This window comes from Adelges cooleyi, unplaced genomic scaffold (assembly GCF_023614345.1).
Source record: "Adelges cooleyi isolate 19-005CV unplaced genomic scaffold, UGA_ACOO_1.1 ACOO_flye_CR_arks_rails_tigmint_CR_PRNA_30, whole genome shotgun sequence".
In the NCBI taxonomy this organism is placed as follows: Eukaryota; Metazoa; Arthropoda; class Insecta; order Hemiptera; family Adelgidae; genus Adelges; species Adelges cooleyi.
In genome coordinates this window covers 23,072,066-23,090,559 of record NW_026095971.1, presented here as the reverse complement: position 1 = coordinate 23,090,559, position 18,494 = coordinate 23,072,066, and the positions used below count along the sequence as shown (strand labels likewise).

The 18,494-nt window shown below is 28.6% G+C and overlaps 2 protein-coding genes across 3 annotated transcripts; both read right to left on the bottom strand.

The window, feature by feature from the left end:
- Positions 1-3,960: 3,960 nt before the first annotated feature.
- Positions 3,961-8,067, bottom strand: LOC126838912 (uncharacterized). 2 transcript variants are annotated; one of them, XM_050573694.1, is made up of 9 exons: positions 7,877-8,067; positions 7,622-7,772; positions 7,350-7,426; positions 7,100-7,271; positions 6,974-7,032; positions 6,615-6,786; positions 6,284-6,354; positions 4,721-4,886; positions 3,961-4,236 (listed from the first exon to the last, which is right to left on the bottom strand). In XM_050573694.1, exons 1-9 carry the CDS (start codon positions 7,931-7,933, stop codon positions 4,175-4,177), a joined length of 987 nt encoding a protein of 328 aa, XP_050429651.1. In that variant the 5' UTR covers positions 7,934-8,067; the 3' UTR covers positions 3,961-4,174. The 2 variants fall into 2 exon arrangements, with proteins under 2 accessions (XP_050429651.1, XP_050429652.1); XM_050573695.1 differs by lacking the exons at positions 3,961-4,236; positions 4,721-4,886 and adding an exon at positions 5,294-5,698.
- A 3,593-nt stretch (positions 8,068-11,660) lies between these two features.
- On the bottom strand, positions 11,661-14,103 carry LOC126837979 (uncharacterized). The gene is made up of 9 exons (XM_050572024.1): positions 14,003-14,103; positions 13,749-13,899; positions 13,476-13,552; positions 13,226-13,397; positions 13,100-13,158; positions 12,740-12,911; positions 12,425-12,495; positions 12,040-12,208; positions 11,661-11,716 (listed from the first exon to the last, which is right to left on the bottom strand). The coding sequence occupies exons 1-9, from the start codon at positions 14,057-14,059 to the stop codon at positions 11,661-11,663; spliced, it is 984 nt and encodes a 327-aa protein (XP_050427981.1). The 5' UTR covers positions 14,060-14,103.
- Positions 14,104-18,494: the final 4,391 nt, after the last annotated feature.

The following is an 18,494-nucleotide window of genomic DNA, read 5'->3' as shown; positions in this document are numbered from 1 at the left end:
TATCAAACATTGGAATTAAATTATCTGTTTCTCCAACTAAAGAACACATTGGAAAAACCCAGTAAATGTATCTAAGTAAATTTATCTAATTAGTAAAAATGTTTCTAATTAGAGCTAATTAACTTGAGGCATTAAATGTTGAAGGGTGATGTTGCCAGTCCCCACTAAACCATACTAATTATGTATACTTTTATCATTAAAGTTAAAGGTTCGGAGAATTGTAGGTTTTAATTATAATTCTACGGTCAACTTCGTAGGTTGGGTAATTAAGGGGTCGTTCCTTTGTCAATGGTCAACGTAAAAAAAATATAATGGGTACTTTTTGTTTTAATTTTTATATTTTTCCAATAGTGAAATACGTTAGGTTATGTTTTATAGCTATGGATTTATATCTTTTTAAACCTGTTCGCTTTCTATAACTTTGTACAGACATTACCTACGTTCCTGTATTTTTTCATTTATACAAAAAAAAACAGTAGCTCATAAAATTCATATTTATGTTAGCATTGTTCCATAGTCGAAAACAGCGGTAAATCGACCCAATATAATGTGCGTAGATAATTATACACAATCGGTTTTTATCTACCACTTTAAAGACAGTGAGAGCAAAGGTTTTTTTTTTGGCAACCTAAGAAATAGGGGGAAATACAAAATTTTAACAAAGTTATAGCATATAAGTTAAAAACATATTATGTTTCTACTTGAAAAGAAGTATTGAAATAGAAGTAGTTTATTATATTTACATATTAAATGCTTTAAGAGTGGTTTTTTTACCCAATTGTACATATTTTGTACGTATAGTGCGACCCAAAAAAATATTGCATATTTACTTATGTGGAATAAAATAACAACATATTTTTTTATCGCACAAAGACCAAAACAAATATAGCGAATATGTTAGAAGCTGCTTGTTTTTTATTATTTTTTAGCCAGGTGTTTGTATTGAAAAACTCGTTGTGGAAAACAACTTGTTTTCGAAAAAAAACTACAATATATCTGAAAAAACAATAATAAAGTTATTCCAAAGTTAAAACTTGCAACTTTATGATACCAACGAGTATTTGTCGTTTGTTTACACTGCAACAGTTGTTGTAAAAAATACTGTACTTCATTGTAAACTAATGTGTCATTGTTTTTTTTTACAAAATAGAGATTTGTAATACATTTTTAAATGCAATTTAAATACATTTATAATTTAAAATGCATTTTAAATTTGTACCAAAAAGGTTCCCTTTCTTAATCCAAAAATTATTAAAATTCACCCATTCCTCTTCAAAATCGAGAGAAAGCCTTTTTTTTATAAATAAAAGAATTAATTTTCGACAGTAGTGAATTACTAGGTTGTTAGAGTGAAATAACAGTCAACGGGTATCAGGTACATAGTTGTAATACCTAAGCGGTTAATTGCGATGAGATGGGAAACAAAAAACGTTTATAGTCCGGCGATCAACCATTAAGTTATTCAACTAATTAAACAATAATAAAAACGAATAACTTTTTTGCTACTCCTTAGTTTGAGCTGAAGTTTTGACTGTTTTATAGTTTCTTCAATCTGTTCGCTTTCTATAACTTTGTAGATATTATGTTTCCTGTATTTTTACATTTGTATGAAAAAACAATAGCTTTTAAAATTAATATTTATGTTAGCATTTTTCCATTGTGTAATGGAATCAAAGCATAGAGGGGACGAAGAGGTCACAAGTCCACAGAAATTATTTTAATAAAAGTGATAAAACCACTTTTAAATAAACGCTTTGGTGCTAATTTATAAACACTGCACCTCACTTCAATTCTTATAGACTATGCTGGTTTATACTGTGTTTGGTTTGGACTTTACTTGTTTGAAAATACTAACTACTGATTCGCATCGAAGCGTTTATTTGAATGTGACTTTATCACTTTCAGTTGTAATAATTCCTGTAAACCGGTGACACCCCACTATACCCCAAACCCATTTTACTGGCTTTATCATATTGTTTTTTATATATTGTGATCACAATTTTTCATACATTTTTTTGTTTTTACCACCCTCTTCACTCAATTGTGAGCTTAAGTTAGATCTTAAAAATTGTGATGGGTCGATAACTAGTTTTGGATAAATATTTTGTATAGTTATTGAAGTTTCGAGTTTAGGGCAGGTGGAAAGGTGGAATGTAGTATGAGATTTATCTGGCCGCATTATCAAAACTTGTTGTGTCCTTATTGCAATAAGGCGAAATAAACCACACAACTTACAACGGGATTTTAATACATAACCGAATAAGAAACGAAATATTCAGTTATTTAGGAAAATATAAAAGCATGTAAATTGAAAATATCGGTAGGTAGTTGTTTTTCATTTTATTTTATTTACATATTAAATGCAAAACGAGTGGTGTTTTTACCCAATTGTACATATTTTGTATGTATAGTGCAAACCTAAAAAATATTGCATATTTACTTATGTGGAATAAAATAACAACATATTTTGTTATCGCACAAAGACCAAAACAATATAGCGAATATGTTAGAATCTGGTTGTGTTTATTATATTTTAGCCAGTTGCATGTATCGAAAAACTCGTTGTGAAAAACAACTAGTTTTCGAAAAAAAAACAACAATATATCTAAAAAAACAACGATAAAGTTTTTCCAAAGTTAAAACTTGCAACTTTTTGATACCAACGAGTATCTGTCGTTTGTTTACACTGCAACAGTTGTTGTAAAAAATACTGTATTTATTGTAAACTAATTTGTCATTGTTTTTTTGTACAAAATAGAGACTTGTAATACAATTTAAAATGCAAGTTCCCTTTATTAGTGTAAAAATCATAAAAATTTACCCATATCTCTTCAAAATCGAGAGAAAGAATTTTTTTTATAAATATAAGACTTAATTTTCGACAGTAGTCAATTACTAGGTCGTTAGAGTGAAATAACTGTCAACGGGTATCTGATACATATTTACAATACCAAAGTGGTTAATAGCGATAAGATGGGGAAAAAAAATGTTTATAGACGTCGATCAACCATTCGGTTATTCATCTTAGTGGGACTACTGTACGTTCAATCATAAACTAGTCAATATTAGAAATACAAAATATTATAGAATAAAATTTACCTAATGAGTGTTTTTTTAGCCAGTTTATTTATTCATGTGAAATAAAATACTCATTATTTAATATTTTGCCACATGTTTGTATTACCTGTGGAAATCTACATGTGTTTTCGAACAATGTATCTATAAAAACATGACCTAAAAGATTGTGATATTTAAAAAAAAATTTTGTCATATGTTTACATTGCTAATACAGTCTACCACCAAAAGTCGTAAACCAACAAACATAATATCTATAATAAATTTGTGTCGATATTACAATTCTTAATTAATGTGATTAAAAAAAAGAATACTGCACACATATTTGAAACTGCGTAGTTGGATTTTTTTTTTTATATATACCAAAACTGTCTTATTTCGACTTATCCCTTAAGTTTTAAACCTTATGTACTTATGCTATTTAAATGTATTTGTAGATACATTTAGAATAATGCACTAAAAGAAATGCCTTATTCTTAACTAATTACGCTATACTTTCATGATAGTTTAAGATAAAATACTCTTAAACCAATGTAACTAAAGTAGTTTTTCTTTTCAGAATTGAGAGACACTTAAGTTTATCAACACTTAAAGAACACATTACTTTTTCCTAAAGATTTTATATTTTTATACTAGAGCTATTCGATCAGTATCGATTAAAATATAGACAATTCATAACTGCGATTCATCGCGTTAAGACTTTAAAAATATTGTAACACTGTTTTGAAATTTTTTGTATGCACACTTGTCTTTATGCTGTTAAGAACTAGACAGCAGCCTGCATGGTCTAGGATGAATGTATATGATTTTGAAATAAAAACAATTTTTACGGTATTACAGTTTGTATTTAATCGTTTAATGAGTTGACACGGTCAAATTTAAAAAAAAATCTTATCTCATTTTATTAATATAGATTAAAAACGTTGTACATTAAATACTAAAATCATTAAATAATTAACATAAATGTGTAAAATTATACAGTTTTGAAAAGAATCATAAAACATAAAAAGTGTTATCCATAATTATAGTACTCCCAAAAAATATACGTAAGTATATCATTTAATATTATATTCAATTCAGCAAAAACTCAAAAAACTTTTTACTGCTTAAGCTTCTTAATTATCAAGGCGAACATTTCCAAAATGTCAAGTTTGCCGTCGCCTGAAAGTTAAAATGTTTTTAATTAAGAAGTTTATTTTATTTTGTCTCTAGTTCTACTTCAACCTTTTGACCACTATAACATATCATAATTAATGTGGAAACTTAAACAATCATTTTCTGACAACTCTTTTCAGAATCACATGTATTCACCGTATTCTTAAAATATTAACACTAGAGATCATATAGAACCCAAGAAATCTGACTCATTAATCGCATGCCCATTGACTAATACAATTTTTTTTCATAACCATACACAACTTTTTCTTCTTCTTCTAATAATCTTAAGTCTAAAATTCTTTTGTTTTTACCGAGGAAAAATCTTCGATTATCACGGCGGCTTCTCGAGATTTATTTTAATAAGTTTACTTGTAAAAATGTCTGCACACTTAAAACCGCCTAGATCATACTCTACGCTCGTTCTCACCATGACAGTTATATAATATAATTAAGCCGGTTTTGATAACCCTATAACATGCAATATTACCACTGCTATCGCCGTCCATTAGAGATGAAACAGTTTCTCCTTCGAATTGCTGACACTTGACAACCTCGTCAAGTTCATCCCCACTGAGAAAACCGTCAAGGTTTTTATCGTTAGCAGCGAATCTCCATACATAACCTCTAACTTCAGAGACAGAAATGACTCCTTTCTAAAAAATCAACAAAGTTATTCATGTAGCACATCTTTAGATTATGTATAATATACTATATGGGCTGTGATAGCATCGACTTCACCAAAATTGTCATAGAAAAATAGCAGATCATATTGTCTATTACAGTTTTTCCTTTTACACATTTTTAAAGTTTATGTTTTTTAGTATTTTTTTTATATATTATTTAAAAATTAGTCCAAATCGTCAAGTCTTTTGATTTTAAATCGCGTAAAACTTTAGTAATGAAAAAATATGTAATATTTTTCTAAAGAAATTACTGAGATAACCTGGCAACAGAAATATTACAACCAATAAACAATCCTCATTGCTGTATTATTGAGTGTGCACTATAGTTAAAACTGTAAATTAAGACTTTGACAATAATTTCCTATACTTTACTACTTCAATACATGTGGGGCCTTACAGAATTATGGAATAAAAGAAGAATAATTAAAGGGATTCAAAATAAAGAAATTCCGTTGATCTTACAAGAAGGAAATGTAATCTATAACACCCCATCTGAAAAAGCCGAAGCATTCGCAAATATCTTTAAAAAAATCAGCAGTGATGACAACTTTTCTCCTCAATTCAAATATATCAAACGAAATAAAGAAACAGACAACCACCCAAATGAAACATTCATTTCTCCCTTTAGCTTATCAGAACTTTTATCAGCCCTTTAAGGCTGTAATAGTAAACACAGTACTGGACATGATGATATCCCCTTCATAACAATTACCTAACAACGCAATCCATGTTCTATTAAAAATATTTAGCACTCTGTGGCAAAATCAAACATTCCCCGCTTCCTGGAAAAAAAACCCATTATTATTCCAATTAAAAAACCCAATAAGGATCGTTTTACAATCCCATCATACAGGCCTATATATCCCTAATTTTTACACTAAGTAAGCTAATCGAAAAAATGGTTAGTAAAAGACTTAATTGGACCCTCAATGGCATGTCTAGGAGGGAACAAACTACGTTGGCAAGATTAAGAATAGGATACTCCCGGATTACTCATCTCCACCTTATCAAAAAAGAGCCACAACCTAGATGTGAAGTTTGTGACATGGAGGCTATAATTAAGCATATAATTATTGATTGTCGTCGGTGGTCTCACGAAAGAAATATTTTTGGTAGCGACAGAAGCCTCAAAACCATATTGAGTACCGAGAATGTTCCCAAATTGTTCAATTTTTTAAATAATATCAACATGTATAATAATGTGTAAACGTATTGTATTATAAAAGCTCAATTATGTGTATTGTAATTAATTAACCAATGTCTGGCAAATAGCCTAGCTGCTGAAGCCATGGTAAAAAAAAAAAAAAAGTGGGGGTGTCCCGATAAAAGTATACAAAACGTAAACGTATAAAAACTATTAATATTACTTTATCGTTGGCCGTTGTGTTGTATTCTGCTGAAACAACCACCAGCTCTTGCATCTCTAAGGGCCACTTTTCTAAGGTCAAAATAAAAAATACATTTTTCAATTTATTAAAATGTATACTCATTGAATCATAGTCGAGAAACAAAAAATCGAAAAATAAAAATAAATCTAAATTAATTGCATTTTTATTTATAAAAATAATAGAACATGATTAAGTTAAAGATAATTTTATACTTATTGATTCGTATAGATGAAAAGTTATTTCGCCAACTCTACATAGAACAATTATAACAACCATTGAGATAAAATTGAGATCAAAAATAAATTCTTACGAAAGCGTTCAAATTCCCACTCATCGTGCTTGCCAATAATTATTCGTAAACCATGGATGAACGTTATTATTTTTAAAGATTGAATGATATCGTTTCTTTTGTTCTGTAGTATATTATTGCTCAGATATATAATCTGATTCATGTCTAGCCCTCGGTCTAATCCTTCTATGCCCTATGAACAAATATTTGAATCATGTAAATATTAAAAGTACGAATGAAGTTTGACTTTATTTTTAATGCTGTAATGCACTAAAAATCTACGAATTATATTTTTCTTAGACATGTTAAAAGGCATGCCAGGCAAAATCATAACTATTTGTGTATTTTATTAAGCCTTTAACGAAACCATAAATTCTTACTCTTTCTTTTACTGTCAAAAAGCCAAATAAGAACTCCGCGAAATTAACCGTTTCGTCACCTATAAATATTTATTTGAATTATTACTCATTGGAATTAAATTAACTGCATCTCTAACTCAATAACACCTTGGAAAAACCATTCCAAACTTCTTTTCCCGGCTTGATTTAATCCTAAAGCTTGAATGACACTTTTTACTTCATCTGGGTTAAGCAGACCATCTTCAATGGAGCCTTGTTTGTCCTGATAAGTGAACAGGCTTAAGTAAACTATTACTTCTTGGGATGATAAGCTTCTGGTCTACGTGGAAAAACATGTAAGAAAATAAGAAAATCACATTAGTTACGAATTTTTCCATAATTTTGTTTTCGTTATTACCACCCATTTGTCTTCGGTCTTATTGTTTTTGGCCAGATATACCATTACACTTTGTGTTTTTTGGCCGTCTGTCGTACCTATATTGAAAAATAAATTGTAAGTTTATTTTAATCAAGCTAGTCAAGACCAGTGCGTTAAACTGAAAAATGCTATAAATGCTGGAATGATTCATATAACTTTTTAGGGACAATTTTTTTCCACGTGGGAAGGGGTAGGGATAACATTTTATTACAATCGTAAAGTTTAACCCTGTGTGAAAGATATTTTATTACCTGCTTCGTATTTCCAACCTTCCACATTGTCCACGCCCAATTCTACTAACTTTGCTCTGAATTGTTGTGGGGTAGTTTTGTCTACAGTGATTTCGGATTCTTTTACTAAATCAACAATCAGTTTGACTTGTTCCAAATTGACTCCGACGCTCTATAAAATACCATAAGTACAATAATAAGAGTACATACCATTAACTACTGACATTTTATTTTTTATTGTATTTATAATTTGTATTATTAGGTTTTTATACTAACCTTTGTCATGGTCACGAAGTACAACGCACAGAGGATAACTGCAATTATGAAATGCATAATGGTTTTTTTTCTTTCAAACAATTTTGTTGAACCAGAAGTATGTCTTCGATACCAATATCGGATGAACAGTGGAACTTGAATAATTGATCCGATGTGTCTTTTATAAGGTGCGATTGATAAAAAACTATGTAATTGGGAAATATTGGTAGATTGTATTTTTTTTTCGTTTTATTATTATATGATATAAATTACAACATATTTGTTTATTTGCTGTACACATTTGCTCGCACAAAGACAAAAACAATACAGCAAATATGTTAGAAAATGCTTGTTTTTTTTATTAATTTTTAGCCAGTTGTTTGTATCGAAAAACTCGTTGTGGAGAACAAATATTTTCTTATGTAAAAAAAAATAACAACACATTTTTTTATTTGCTGTACATCGCACAAAACCCAAAACAATATATCGTACAAAAAATGTTATTACATTTTCATATAATATATTATTTGATGAAAATAACTGTTCTGTCTAATATCTATAAATATGAATTTAAATTCACAATCATTGGAATTAAATTAACTGTTTTTTTGGTCAACTATGTAGGCTGGGTAATTAAACAAACTTAATGGGTACCCTTTGTTTTAATTTTTATATTTTTCCAATAGTGAAATACGTTAGGTTATGTTTTATAGCTATGGATTTATATCTTTTTAAACCTGTTCGCTTTCCATAACTTTGTACAGATATTACCTACGTTCCTGTATTTTTTCATTTATACAAAAAAAAACAGTAGCTCATAAAATTCATATTTATGTTAGCATTGTTCCATAGTCGAAAACAGCGGTAACTCGACACAGTATAATGTGCTTAGATAATTATACACAATCGGTTTTTATCTACCACTTTAAAGACAGTGAGAACAACGGTTTTCTTTTTGGCAACCTAAGAAATAGGAGGAAATTGAAAATGTTAACTAAGTTATAGGAAACAAACGGATTGATGAAATTATAATTCTAAAATATTCTGAATATTCATGTTATATATTTATAGAGTTAAAAAAATATGTTCCCAATTGAAAAAAAGTGTTGAAAAATATATAACTGCAATAGTATGCAAAAAAAATAATTTTCAAAATGTTCATATTTTTCAAAAAACTAGTGTTTTAAATCAGATGGATCACTCTGTGTATAAATATATACACATATATGTACGTACCTTAAAACAATATATGAATAATGAAAATATGTTGTTGTTCCTATTTTTTATTGTATGCTTTAATGTATGGCTAGCATGTAACTGTTTGAACAAGAATACAAAACATCCCATGAAAATGTGTTTTTTTTTTTTTTAAAGCGTTCAATTTAAATTTTAGACTACTACACAAATAAATGACACACTATCAAAGTGTTTTGATTATTATATGTATGTTTTCATGTAAGAAAACCAAATCTAAGTACGATTATTTGGCAAAATAAAACGACGATAAAAACCATGTTATAATATTTTCAAAAGGGTTTTTTACGAATATGAAAATACACATAGTGGAAACGGTACCATTATACAGGGCGATAAATTTACCACCACTCAATATACTAAAGGGTTTATTAAAGAACTTTATCTTTTTTTAGCTTTGATGCGGAGCACAGATGCTATTGGCTTTAAATTATGTGTGTTTTTTTTTGTGCCTGTATACACTGTAACATTTTTCAAATTGGCCCAATTCCTTCGAGTAGCAACTCTATAAACGACAACTTTTATATAGTTGGTATTTTGGAAAGGGGGGTGGGGGTAGGGTTGAAAAAGTTGAATTATTCACAGTTAAAATTTGAAATAAAATAAAAATACAAACCATTCAAGTTTTGTAGTTTGAACTTTTACAGGCTACAATTTCGAGAAAAAGAGTCGGATAGAGTTGAAATTTATAAAGGAAATTATTTTAATGAAAGTGATAAAATAACTTTCAAATAAAAGCTTTGATGCTAATTTGTAAACACTGCACCTCACTTCAATTCATTTTTACTATGATGATTTATACTGCGCTTGGTTTGGACTTTGCTGGTTTAAAAATATTAACTACTGATTCACATCGAAGCGTTTATTCGAAAGTGACTTTATCATCACTTTCAGTAGTAATAATTTCTGTAAACTTATGACTTTTTCATATCGTTTTTATACAACGATGATCTCAATTTTTCATACATTTTTTTGTTTTAACCTTTCTCCTCTCAATTGTGAGGTTAGGTTAGATCTCAAAAATTGTGATGGGTCGAATACTAGTTTTGGATAAATATTTTGTATAGTTATTGAAGTTTCAAGTTTAGGGCAATTGGAAGGTGGAATGTAGTATCAGATTTATCTGGCCGCATAATCAAAACATGTTGTGTCCTTATTGCAATAAGGAGAAATAAACCACACAACTTACAACGGGATATAAATACGTACCCGAATAAGAAACGAAATATTCAGTTTTTTAGGAAAATATATAGGCATGTAAATGGAAAATATTGATAGGTAGTTGTTTTTCGTTTAATTCTATTTACATATTAAATGAGTAAAAATTTGTTTTTTACTCAATTGTAAATTTGTACGTATAGTGCGAACCAAAAAAATATTGCATATTTTCTTATGTAAAAAAAATAAGAGCACATTTTTTTATTCTCTGTACATCACACAAAAACTAAAACAATAATTCGAACAAAATATGTTATTAAATCTTCATGTAATATTATTCGATAAAAATAACTGTTCTGTCATCTATAAATATATTTATTTGATTTATCAATCATTGGAATTAAATTAACTGTTTCTCTAATTAAATAACACCTTGGTAAAACCCAGTAAATGTACCTATTTACCTAATTTATCTAATTAGTAAAAATTAACTGTGTTTTCGAACAATGTATCTATAAAAACTGTTTTTTGAAAAACAAGACCTTTAAAAAATGTGGTATTGAAAAACAAATTTGTCATTTGTTTACATTGCTAAAACAGTCTACCACTAAAAGTCGTAAGCCAACCAACATAATATCTATAGTGAATTTGTGTCGATATAACATTAAAAAAAAATAATACTGCGCACACTTTTTTATACTGCGTAGTTTGATGTTAATTTTTATATAAACCAAAACTGTCTCATTTCGACTTATCCCTTGAGTTTTAAACCTTATGTACTTAGGCTATTTAAATGTATTTGTAGGTACATTTAGGATAATGCACTAAAAAAAATTCAGTATTCTTAACTAATCATCCTGTATTTCCATGATAGTTTAAAATAAAATAATCTTAAACTAATGTAACTAAATTAGTTTTTCTTTTCAGAATTCATTATTTTAGATTTAATTTTTTTGTTAGGGCTATTTGGTTAGTGTCAATTACAATATAGACAGCTTATAACAGCGATTCATCACGTTAATATACTTTTAAAATATTGAAACACTGTTTTCACAGTTTTTGTATGCACACTTGTTTTTTGTGCTGTCGTGAACTAGACGGCAGCTTGCATGGTCTAGGAGGGGTAGTAATAATCATTTTGAAATAAAAACATAATTTTGTACGGTATTACATTTTTTAATCAAACCTTATCTCATTTTATTAATATAAATTAAAATCGTTGTACATTTACTAAAATCATTAAATAATTAACATAAATGTTTAAAATTATACAGTTTTCAAAAAAAATCATAATACATAGAAAGTATAACTCATAATTAAAGCACTTCCAAAAAATATACGTAAGTAAATCAGTTAATATTATATTCAATTCAGAAAAATACCATAAAACTTTTCACTGCTTCTCAATTATCAAGGTGAAAATCTCTAAAATGTCAAGTTTTTGGTCGCCTGAAAAGTAAAATATTTTTAGTTAAGAAGTTTATTTTATTTTGTTATAAATTGCATGCCCATTAACTAATGGACATTTTTTTCATAATCATATACAACTTTTTCTTCTTCTTCTAACAATCTTAAATCTAATATTCTTTTGTTTTTACCGAGGAAAAATCTTCGATTATCGGCGGTTTCTCGAGATTTATTTTAATGAGTTCACTTGTAAAAATGTCTGCACACTTAAAACCACCTAGATCGTACTCTATGCTCGTCCTCACCATGATAGTTATCTAATATAGTTAAGCCGGTTTTGTTAACGCTATAATTTGAAATATTACCATTGCTATCGCCGTCCATAAGAGATGAAACAGTAAATCGTTCGAAATCCTTGCACGTGACAACCTCGTCAAGTTCAACCCCACTGAGAAAACCGTCATGTGTTCTGTCGTGAACAGCGAAACTCGATACATAACCTCTAACTTCAGAGGTAGGAATGACGATACCGTTCTAAAAAAATCAACAAAATAATTCATGTAGCACATATTTAGATTATGTAGAATATGTATTCTATGGGTTGTAATAGCATCAACTACACCAACATTTTCATAGCTCTAAATTAGACTTGGCCAAAAATTTGTTATGCTTTACTACTTCAATAAATGGGATAGTGGGCGTCCTGATAAATGCATACAAAACGTAAACGTAATAAAACTATCAATTTACTTTATCGTGGGCTATTGTGTTGTATTCTGCTGAAAGCACCACCAGCTCTTGAATTTCCAAGGGCCACTTTTCTAAAGTCAAAATATAAAAATATATGTTTTAATTTATTAAAATATATACTCATGGAATCATGTTTGTGAAACAAAAAATCGAAAAATAAAAATAAATGTTATTTATAAAAATAAAAATAACAGAACGTGATATAGTAAAAGATAATTTTATACTTATTGATTCGTATGGATGAAAAGTTTTTTTGCCAACTCTACAAAAACAATATTAACAACCATCGAGATACTATCAAAAATATATTCTTACGAAAGGGTTCAAAATTCCATGCATCATGCGGGCCAATAAGTATTCGTAACCAATGGATGAACGATATTATTTTTGGAGGTTGAATGAAATCGCCAATTTTGTTTTGTAGTGTATTCATTTTCAGAAATGTAATCTGATTTATGTCTAGCCCTCTGTTTAATTCTTTTATGCCCTATAAACAAATATTTGAATCATGTAAATATGATGTAAGTACGAATGAAGTTTGTCTTTTTTTTAATGTTATAATGCACTAAAAATCTACGAAATATATTTTTCTTAGACATGTTAAATGCCATGCCAGGCGAAATCATAACTATATGTGTATCTTATCAAGCCTTTAACGAAACCATACATTCTTACTGTTTGTTTAACTTTCAAAAAGCCAAATAAGAACTCCGCGAAATTAACCGTTTCGTCATCTATAAATATTAATTTAAATTGTCACTCATTGGAATTAAAATAACTTCTTCTCTAACTAAATAACACCTTTGAAAAACCCTGCCAAACTGTCTTTCTCGCCTTGACTTAATCTTAAAGCTTCAACGATACTTTTTACTTCATCTGGGTTAAGAAGACCATCTTCAATAGAGCCATGTTTGTCATTATATGTGAACAGGCTTAAGTAAACTACTACTTCTTGGGATGATAAATTTGTTATCTATGTAGAAAGACATGTAAGAAAATAAGAAAATCATATTAGCTACGAATTTTCCCATATTTTTGTCTTCGTTATTACCACCCATTTGTCTTCGGTCTTATTGTTTTTGGCCAGATATACCATTACACTTTGTGTTTTTTGGCCGTCTGTCGTACCTACATTTAAAAATAAAATTGTAAGTATACTTTAATCAAGCTAGTCAAGACGAGTGCGTTAATTTGAAAAATGTTGTAAACGCTGGAAAGATTCATATAATTTTTTAATGACATTTTTTTTTAAGTGGGAAAGGTGAGGAGGTAAAATTTGATTACAATCGTAAAGTTTAACCCTGTGTGAAAGATTTTTTATTACCTGCTTCGTATTTCCAATCTCTCACATTCTTTACGCCTAATTCTACTAACTTTGCTATGAATTGTTCAGGGGGAATTTCGTCTACAGTGTTTTCGGATTCTTTTACTAAATCAACAATCAGTTTGACTTGATTCAAATTGACTCCGACGCTCTATAAAAAACCATAAGTACAAAAATAATAAAACATATAATTAACTACTGACATTTAAATTTTTATTGCATTTATAATTTGTATTATTATGTTTTATACTAACCTTTGTCATGGTCACGAAGTACAACGCACAGAGGATAACAGCAATTTTGAAATGCATAATGGTTTTTTTTCTTCCAAACACTTTGTTGAACCAGAAGTAAGTCTTCGTACCAATTACGGATGAACAGTGAAATTTGATTCGATCTGGGGTGTCTTTTATAAGGCGCGATTGACAAAAACAATATAAGCATGTAAACGGAAAATGTTGGTAGGTAGTTGTTTTACGTCTTATTCTATTTACCTATTAAATGCGTAACGAGTGGTGTTTTCACCCAATATTGTACATATTTTGTACATATAGTGCGACCCATAAAAATATTGCATATTTACTTATGTGGAATAAAATAACAACATATTTTATTATTTTCTGTACATCATTTGCTTGCACAAAGACAAAAACAATATAGCGAATATGTTAGAAAATGCTTGTTTTTTTTATTATTTTTTAGCCAGTTAATTGTATCGAAAAACTCGTTGTGGAAAACAACTTGTTTTCGAAAAAAAAACAACAATATATCTAAAAAAACAATAATAAAGTTATTCCAAAGTTAAAACTTCCAACTTTATTTTACCAACGAGTTTTTATCGTTTTTTTACACTGCAACACTTATTGTAAAAAATACTGTTTTTATTGTAAACTAATAAGTCATTATTTTTTTTTTACAAAATTGTGATTTGTAATACAATTTTATTTGCAAGTTGAATACATTTATAATTAAAATACATTTTAAGTTTGTACCAAAAAGGTTCTCTTAATAAGACCAAAATTGATTAAAAATTCACCCATTCTTCTTCAAAATCGAGAGAGAGAATTTTTTAATTCGCATCGAAGCGTTTATTCGAAAGTGGTTTTATCACTTTCAGTAGTAATGATTTCTGTAAACCTGTGACACCCCATTATGCCCCGATCCCATTTCACTGGCTTTATCGTATTGTTATTTTATATAATGTAATCACAATTTTGCATACATTATTTTGGTTTTACCCCCTCCCTTCTCAACTGGAGATTAGGTTTGATCTCAAAAATTGTGATGGGTCGATAACTAGTTTTAGATAAATATTTTCATAGTTATTGAAGTTTCAAGTTTAGGGCAGGTGGAAAGGTGGAATGTAGTATCATATTTATCCGGGGGCACTTCCCATCCCTGGGCTGGGTAACTAAGAGGTCGTCCCTTTGTCCATGGTCGACGTAAACAAACTTAATAGGCCCTTTGTTTTAATTTTTATATTTTTCCAATAGTGAAATAGGTTAGGTTAGGTTTTATAGTAATGGTTTTTTATCTTCTTCAATCTGTTCGCTTTCTATAACTTTGTAAAGATATTATGTTTCGTGTATTTTTTCATTTGTACAAAAAACAGTAGCTTATAAAATTCATATTTATGTTAGCATTAATTAACAACAGCGGTAAATCGACCCAATAAAATATGCGTAGATAATTATACACAATCGGTTTTTATCTACTACTTTATCATCACTTTCAGTTGTAATCATTTCTGTAAACTTATGACACCCCACTATGCCCCGACCCCATTGTACTGGCTTTTTTATATCGTTTTTATACAACGTGATCTCAATTTTTCATACATTTTTTTGTTTTAACCCTTCTCCTCTCAATTGTGAGGTTAGGTTAGATCTCAAAAATTGTGATGGGTCGATAACTAGTTTTAGATAAATGTTTTCATAGTTATTGAAGTTTCAAGTTTAGGGCAATTGGAAGGTGGAATGTAGTATCAGATTTATCTGGCCGCATAATCAAAACATGTTGTGTCCTTATTGCAATAAGGAGAAATAAACCACACAACTTACAACGGGATTTTAATACGTACCCGAATAAGAAACGAAATATTCAGTTATTTAGGAAAATATAAAAGCATGTAAATGGAAAATATTGGTAGGTAGTTGTTTTTCGTTTTATTCTATTTACATATTAAATGCGTAACGAGTGGTATTTTTACCCATTTGTACATATTTTGTACCTATAGTGCGACCCAAAAACATATTGCATATTTACTTATGTGAAACAAAATAACAACATATTTTTTTATCGCACAAAGACCGAAACATTATAGCGAATATGTTAGAAGCTGCTTGGTTTTTTATTATTTTTTAGCCAGTTGTTTGTATCGAAATACTAGTAGAAAACCACTGGTTTTTGAAAAAAAAAAAACAATATCTAAATAAACCACAATAAAGTTATTCCAAAGTTAAAACTTGCAACTTTATGATATCAACCAGAATTTGTCGTTTATTTACACTGCAACAACTGTTGTAAAAAAATACTGTATTCATTGTAACGTGTCCTTGTTTTTTGTTTAAAGTAGAGATTCGTTATACAATTTAAAATGCCAGTTGAATACATTGATAATTAAAATAAATTTCAATTTGTACCAAAAAAGTTCCCTTTATTAGTCCAAAAATTATAAAAATTCACCCATTCCTCTTCAAAATCAAGTGAGAGAAATATTTTCATAAATAAAAGAATTAATTTTCGACAGTAGTCAATAACTAGGTCGTTAGAGTGAAATAACAGTCAACGGGTATCCGATACATATTTGCAATACCTTAGTGGTTAACTGCGATGAGATGGGAAACAAAAAACGTTTATAGACCGATGATCAACCATTAGGTTATTCATCTTAGTGGGACTACAGTCGAATATACATAATATATGATATAAAAAAATAAATAATAAGAAAACTATCGCCGACCATACTTCTTCACTCGTAAAGCTTAGGCAATTATACTAATAATTTAGTAGTGAGACATAAGTATTTGGCCAACACGTGCCCGTCGTCGTTTAGTCCTTAAAATTGCTCTATAAATTAAAAGTATTATTATTATAATAATAATACATTTTCAAAACCGATAATCCTTGTATTAGTTTAGGACTTATAAATCAAAATTCTAGTTGCACTAATTTATGTGGGTAAGTATGATTTTATTTGGACAGGTTAAATCTACAAGTTTACATGCAAAAAAAGCATTGCCGAGCAATCAAAATAACCATTTTGTTTTACTTTTTACAGATGCAATTTAATGTTGATAGTAGTGATGGGAATCCGAAAATCCGGATTTTTCAAAAAAACGCTTTTTAAGTCATTTGAAAATCATATAATTGTTAAATACTATTACGATGTAAAGATGTGTACCTAAGTAAAATTTGTTGATAAAAATTTAAAAAAAAAACTCTTAACTTTGTATTTAAAATGCTTTCGGATTTCGGATTCCGGATTTTCGGATTTCAACAAATCCGAAATTCAAAAGCAATTTATCTCTTTGGTGTTTTGTTTTTTATTTTTACATATTTATCAAAAAAATGTTACTTAGATATAGAGCTTCATATTGTAAAATTTTTTAACACTTAAATGATTTTTAAGTAGCTTAAAATGCGTTTTTTTGTGAAAATCCGGATTTTCCGATTCTCATCACTAGTTGATAGGTATCCTTTTATCCTAATTTTTGTATATTATGTACAACCTTGTATGTTCAATCATGAACTAGGTCGTCAATATTAGAATTACAAAATATTATAAAATACAATCTACTTAACAAGTGTTTTTTCTCGCCCAGTTTATTTATTCATGTGAAACAAAATACTTATTTTTTGTTATTTTTTTGCCACTTGTTTGTATTCACTGTGGAAATCTACATATGTGTTCAAACAATGTATCTATAAAAACTGCTTTTTGAAAAACATGACTTAAAAGATTGTGGTATTAAAAAAAAAAAAATTTGCCATTTGTTTACATTGCTAAAACAGTCTACCACCAAAAGTCGTAAACCGACAAACATAATATCTATAATAAATTTGTCTCGATATTACAGTTTTTAATTAATGAGATTAAAAAAAAATAATACTGCACACATTTTTTTGATACTGCGTAGTTGGATGTTTGTTTTTTTATATACCAAAACTGTCTCATTTCGACTTATCCCTTGAGTTTTAAACCTTATGTACTTAGGCTATTTAAATGTATTTGTAGATACATTTAGTATAATGCACTAAAAAATTGCCTTATTCTTAACTAATCGCATTGAATTTCCACGATAGTTTAGGATAAAATACTCTTAAACTGATGTAACTAAAGTAGTTTTTCTTATCAGAAGAAATTATTTCAGATTCAATTTTTTTATTAGAGCTATTCGATCAGTGTCGATTATAATATAGACAACTCATAACTGCGATTCATCGCGTTAATACTTTTAAAATATTGTAACACTGTTTTTTATGCTGTTAAGAACTAGACGGCAGCCTGCATGGTCTAGGATGAATATATATGATTTTGAAATAAAAACAATTTTTACGGTATTACAGTTTTTATTTAATCGTTAAATTAGTTGACACGATCAAATTTAAAAAAAAAATCTTTTCTCATTTCATTAATATAGATTAAAATCGTTGTACATTAAATACTAAAATCATTAAATAATTAAAATATATGTATAAAATTATACAGTTTTGAAAAGAATTATAAAACATAAAAAGTGTTAT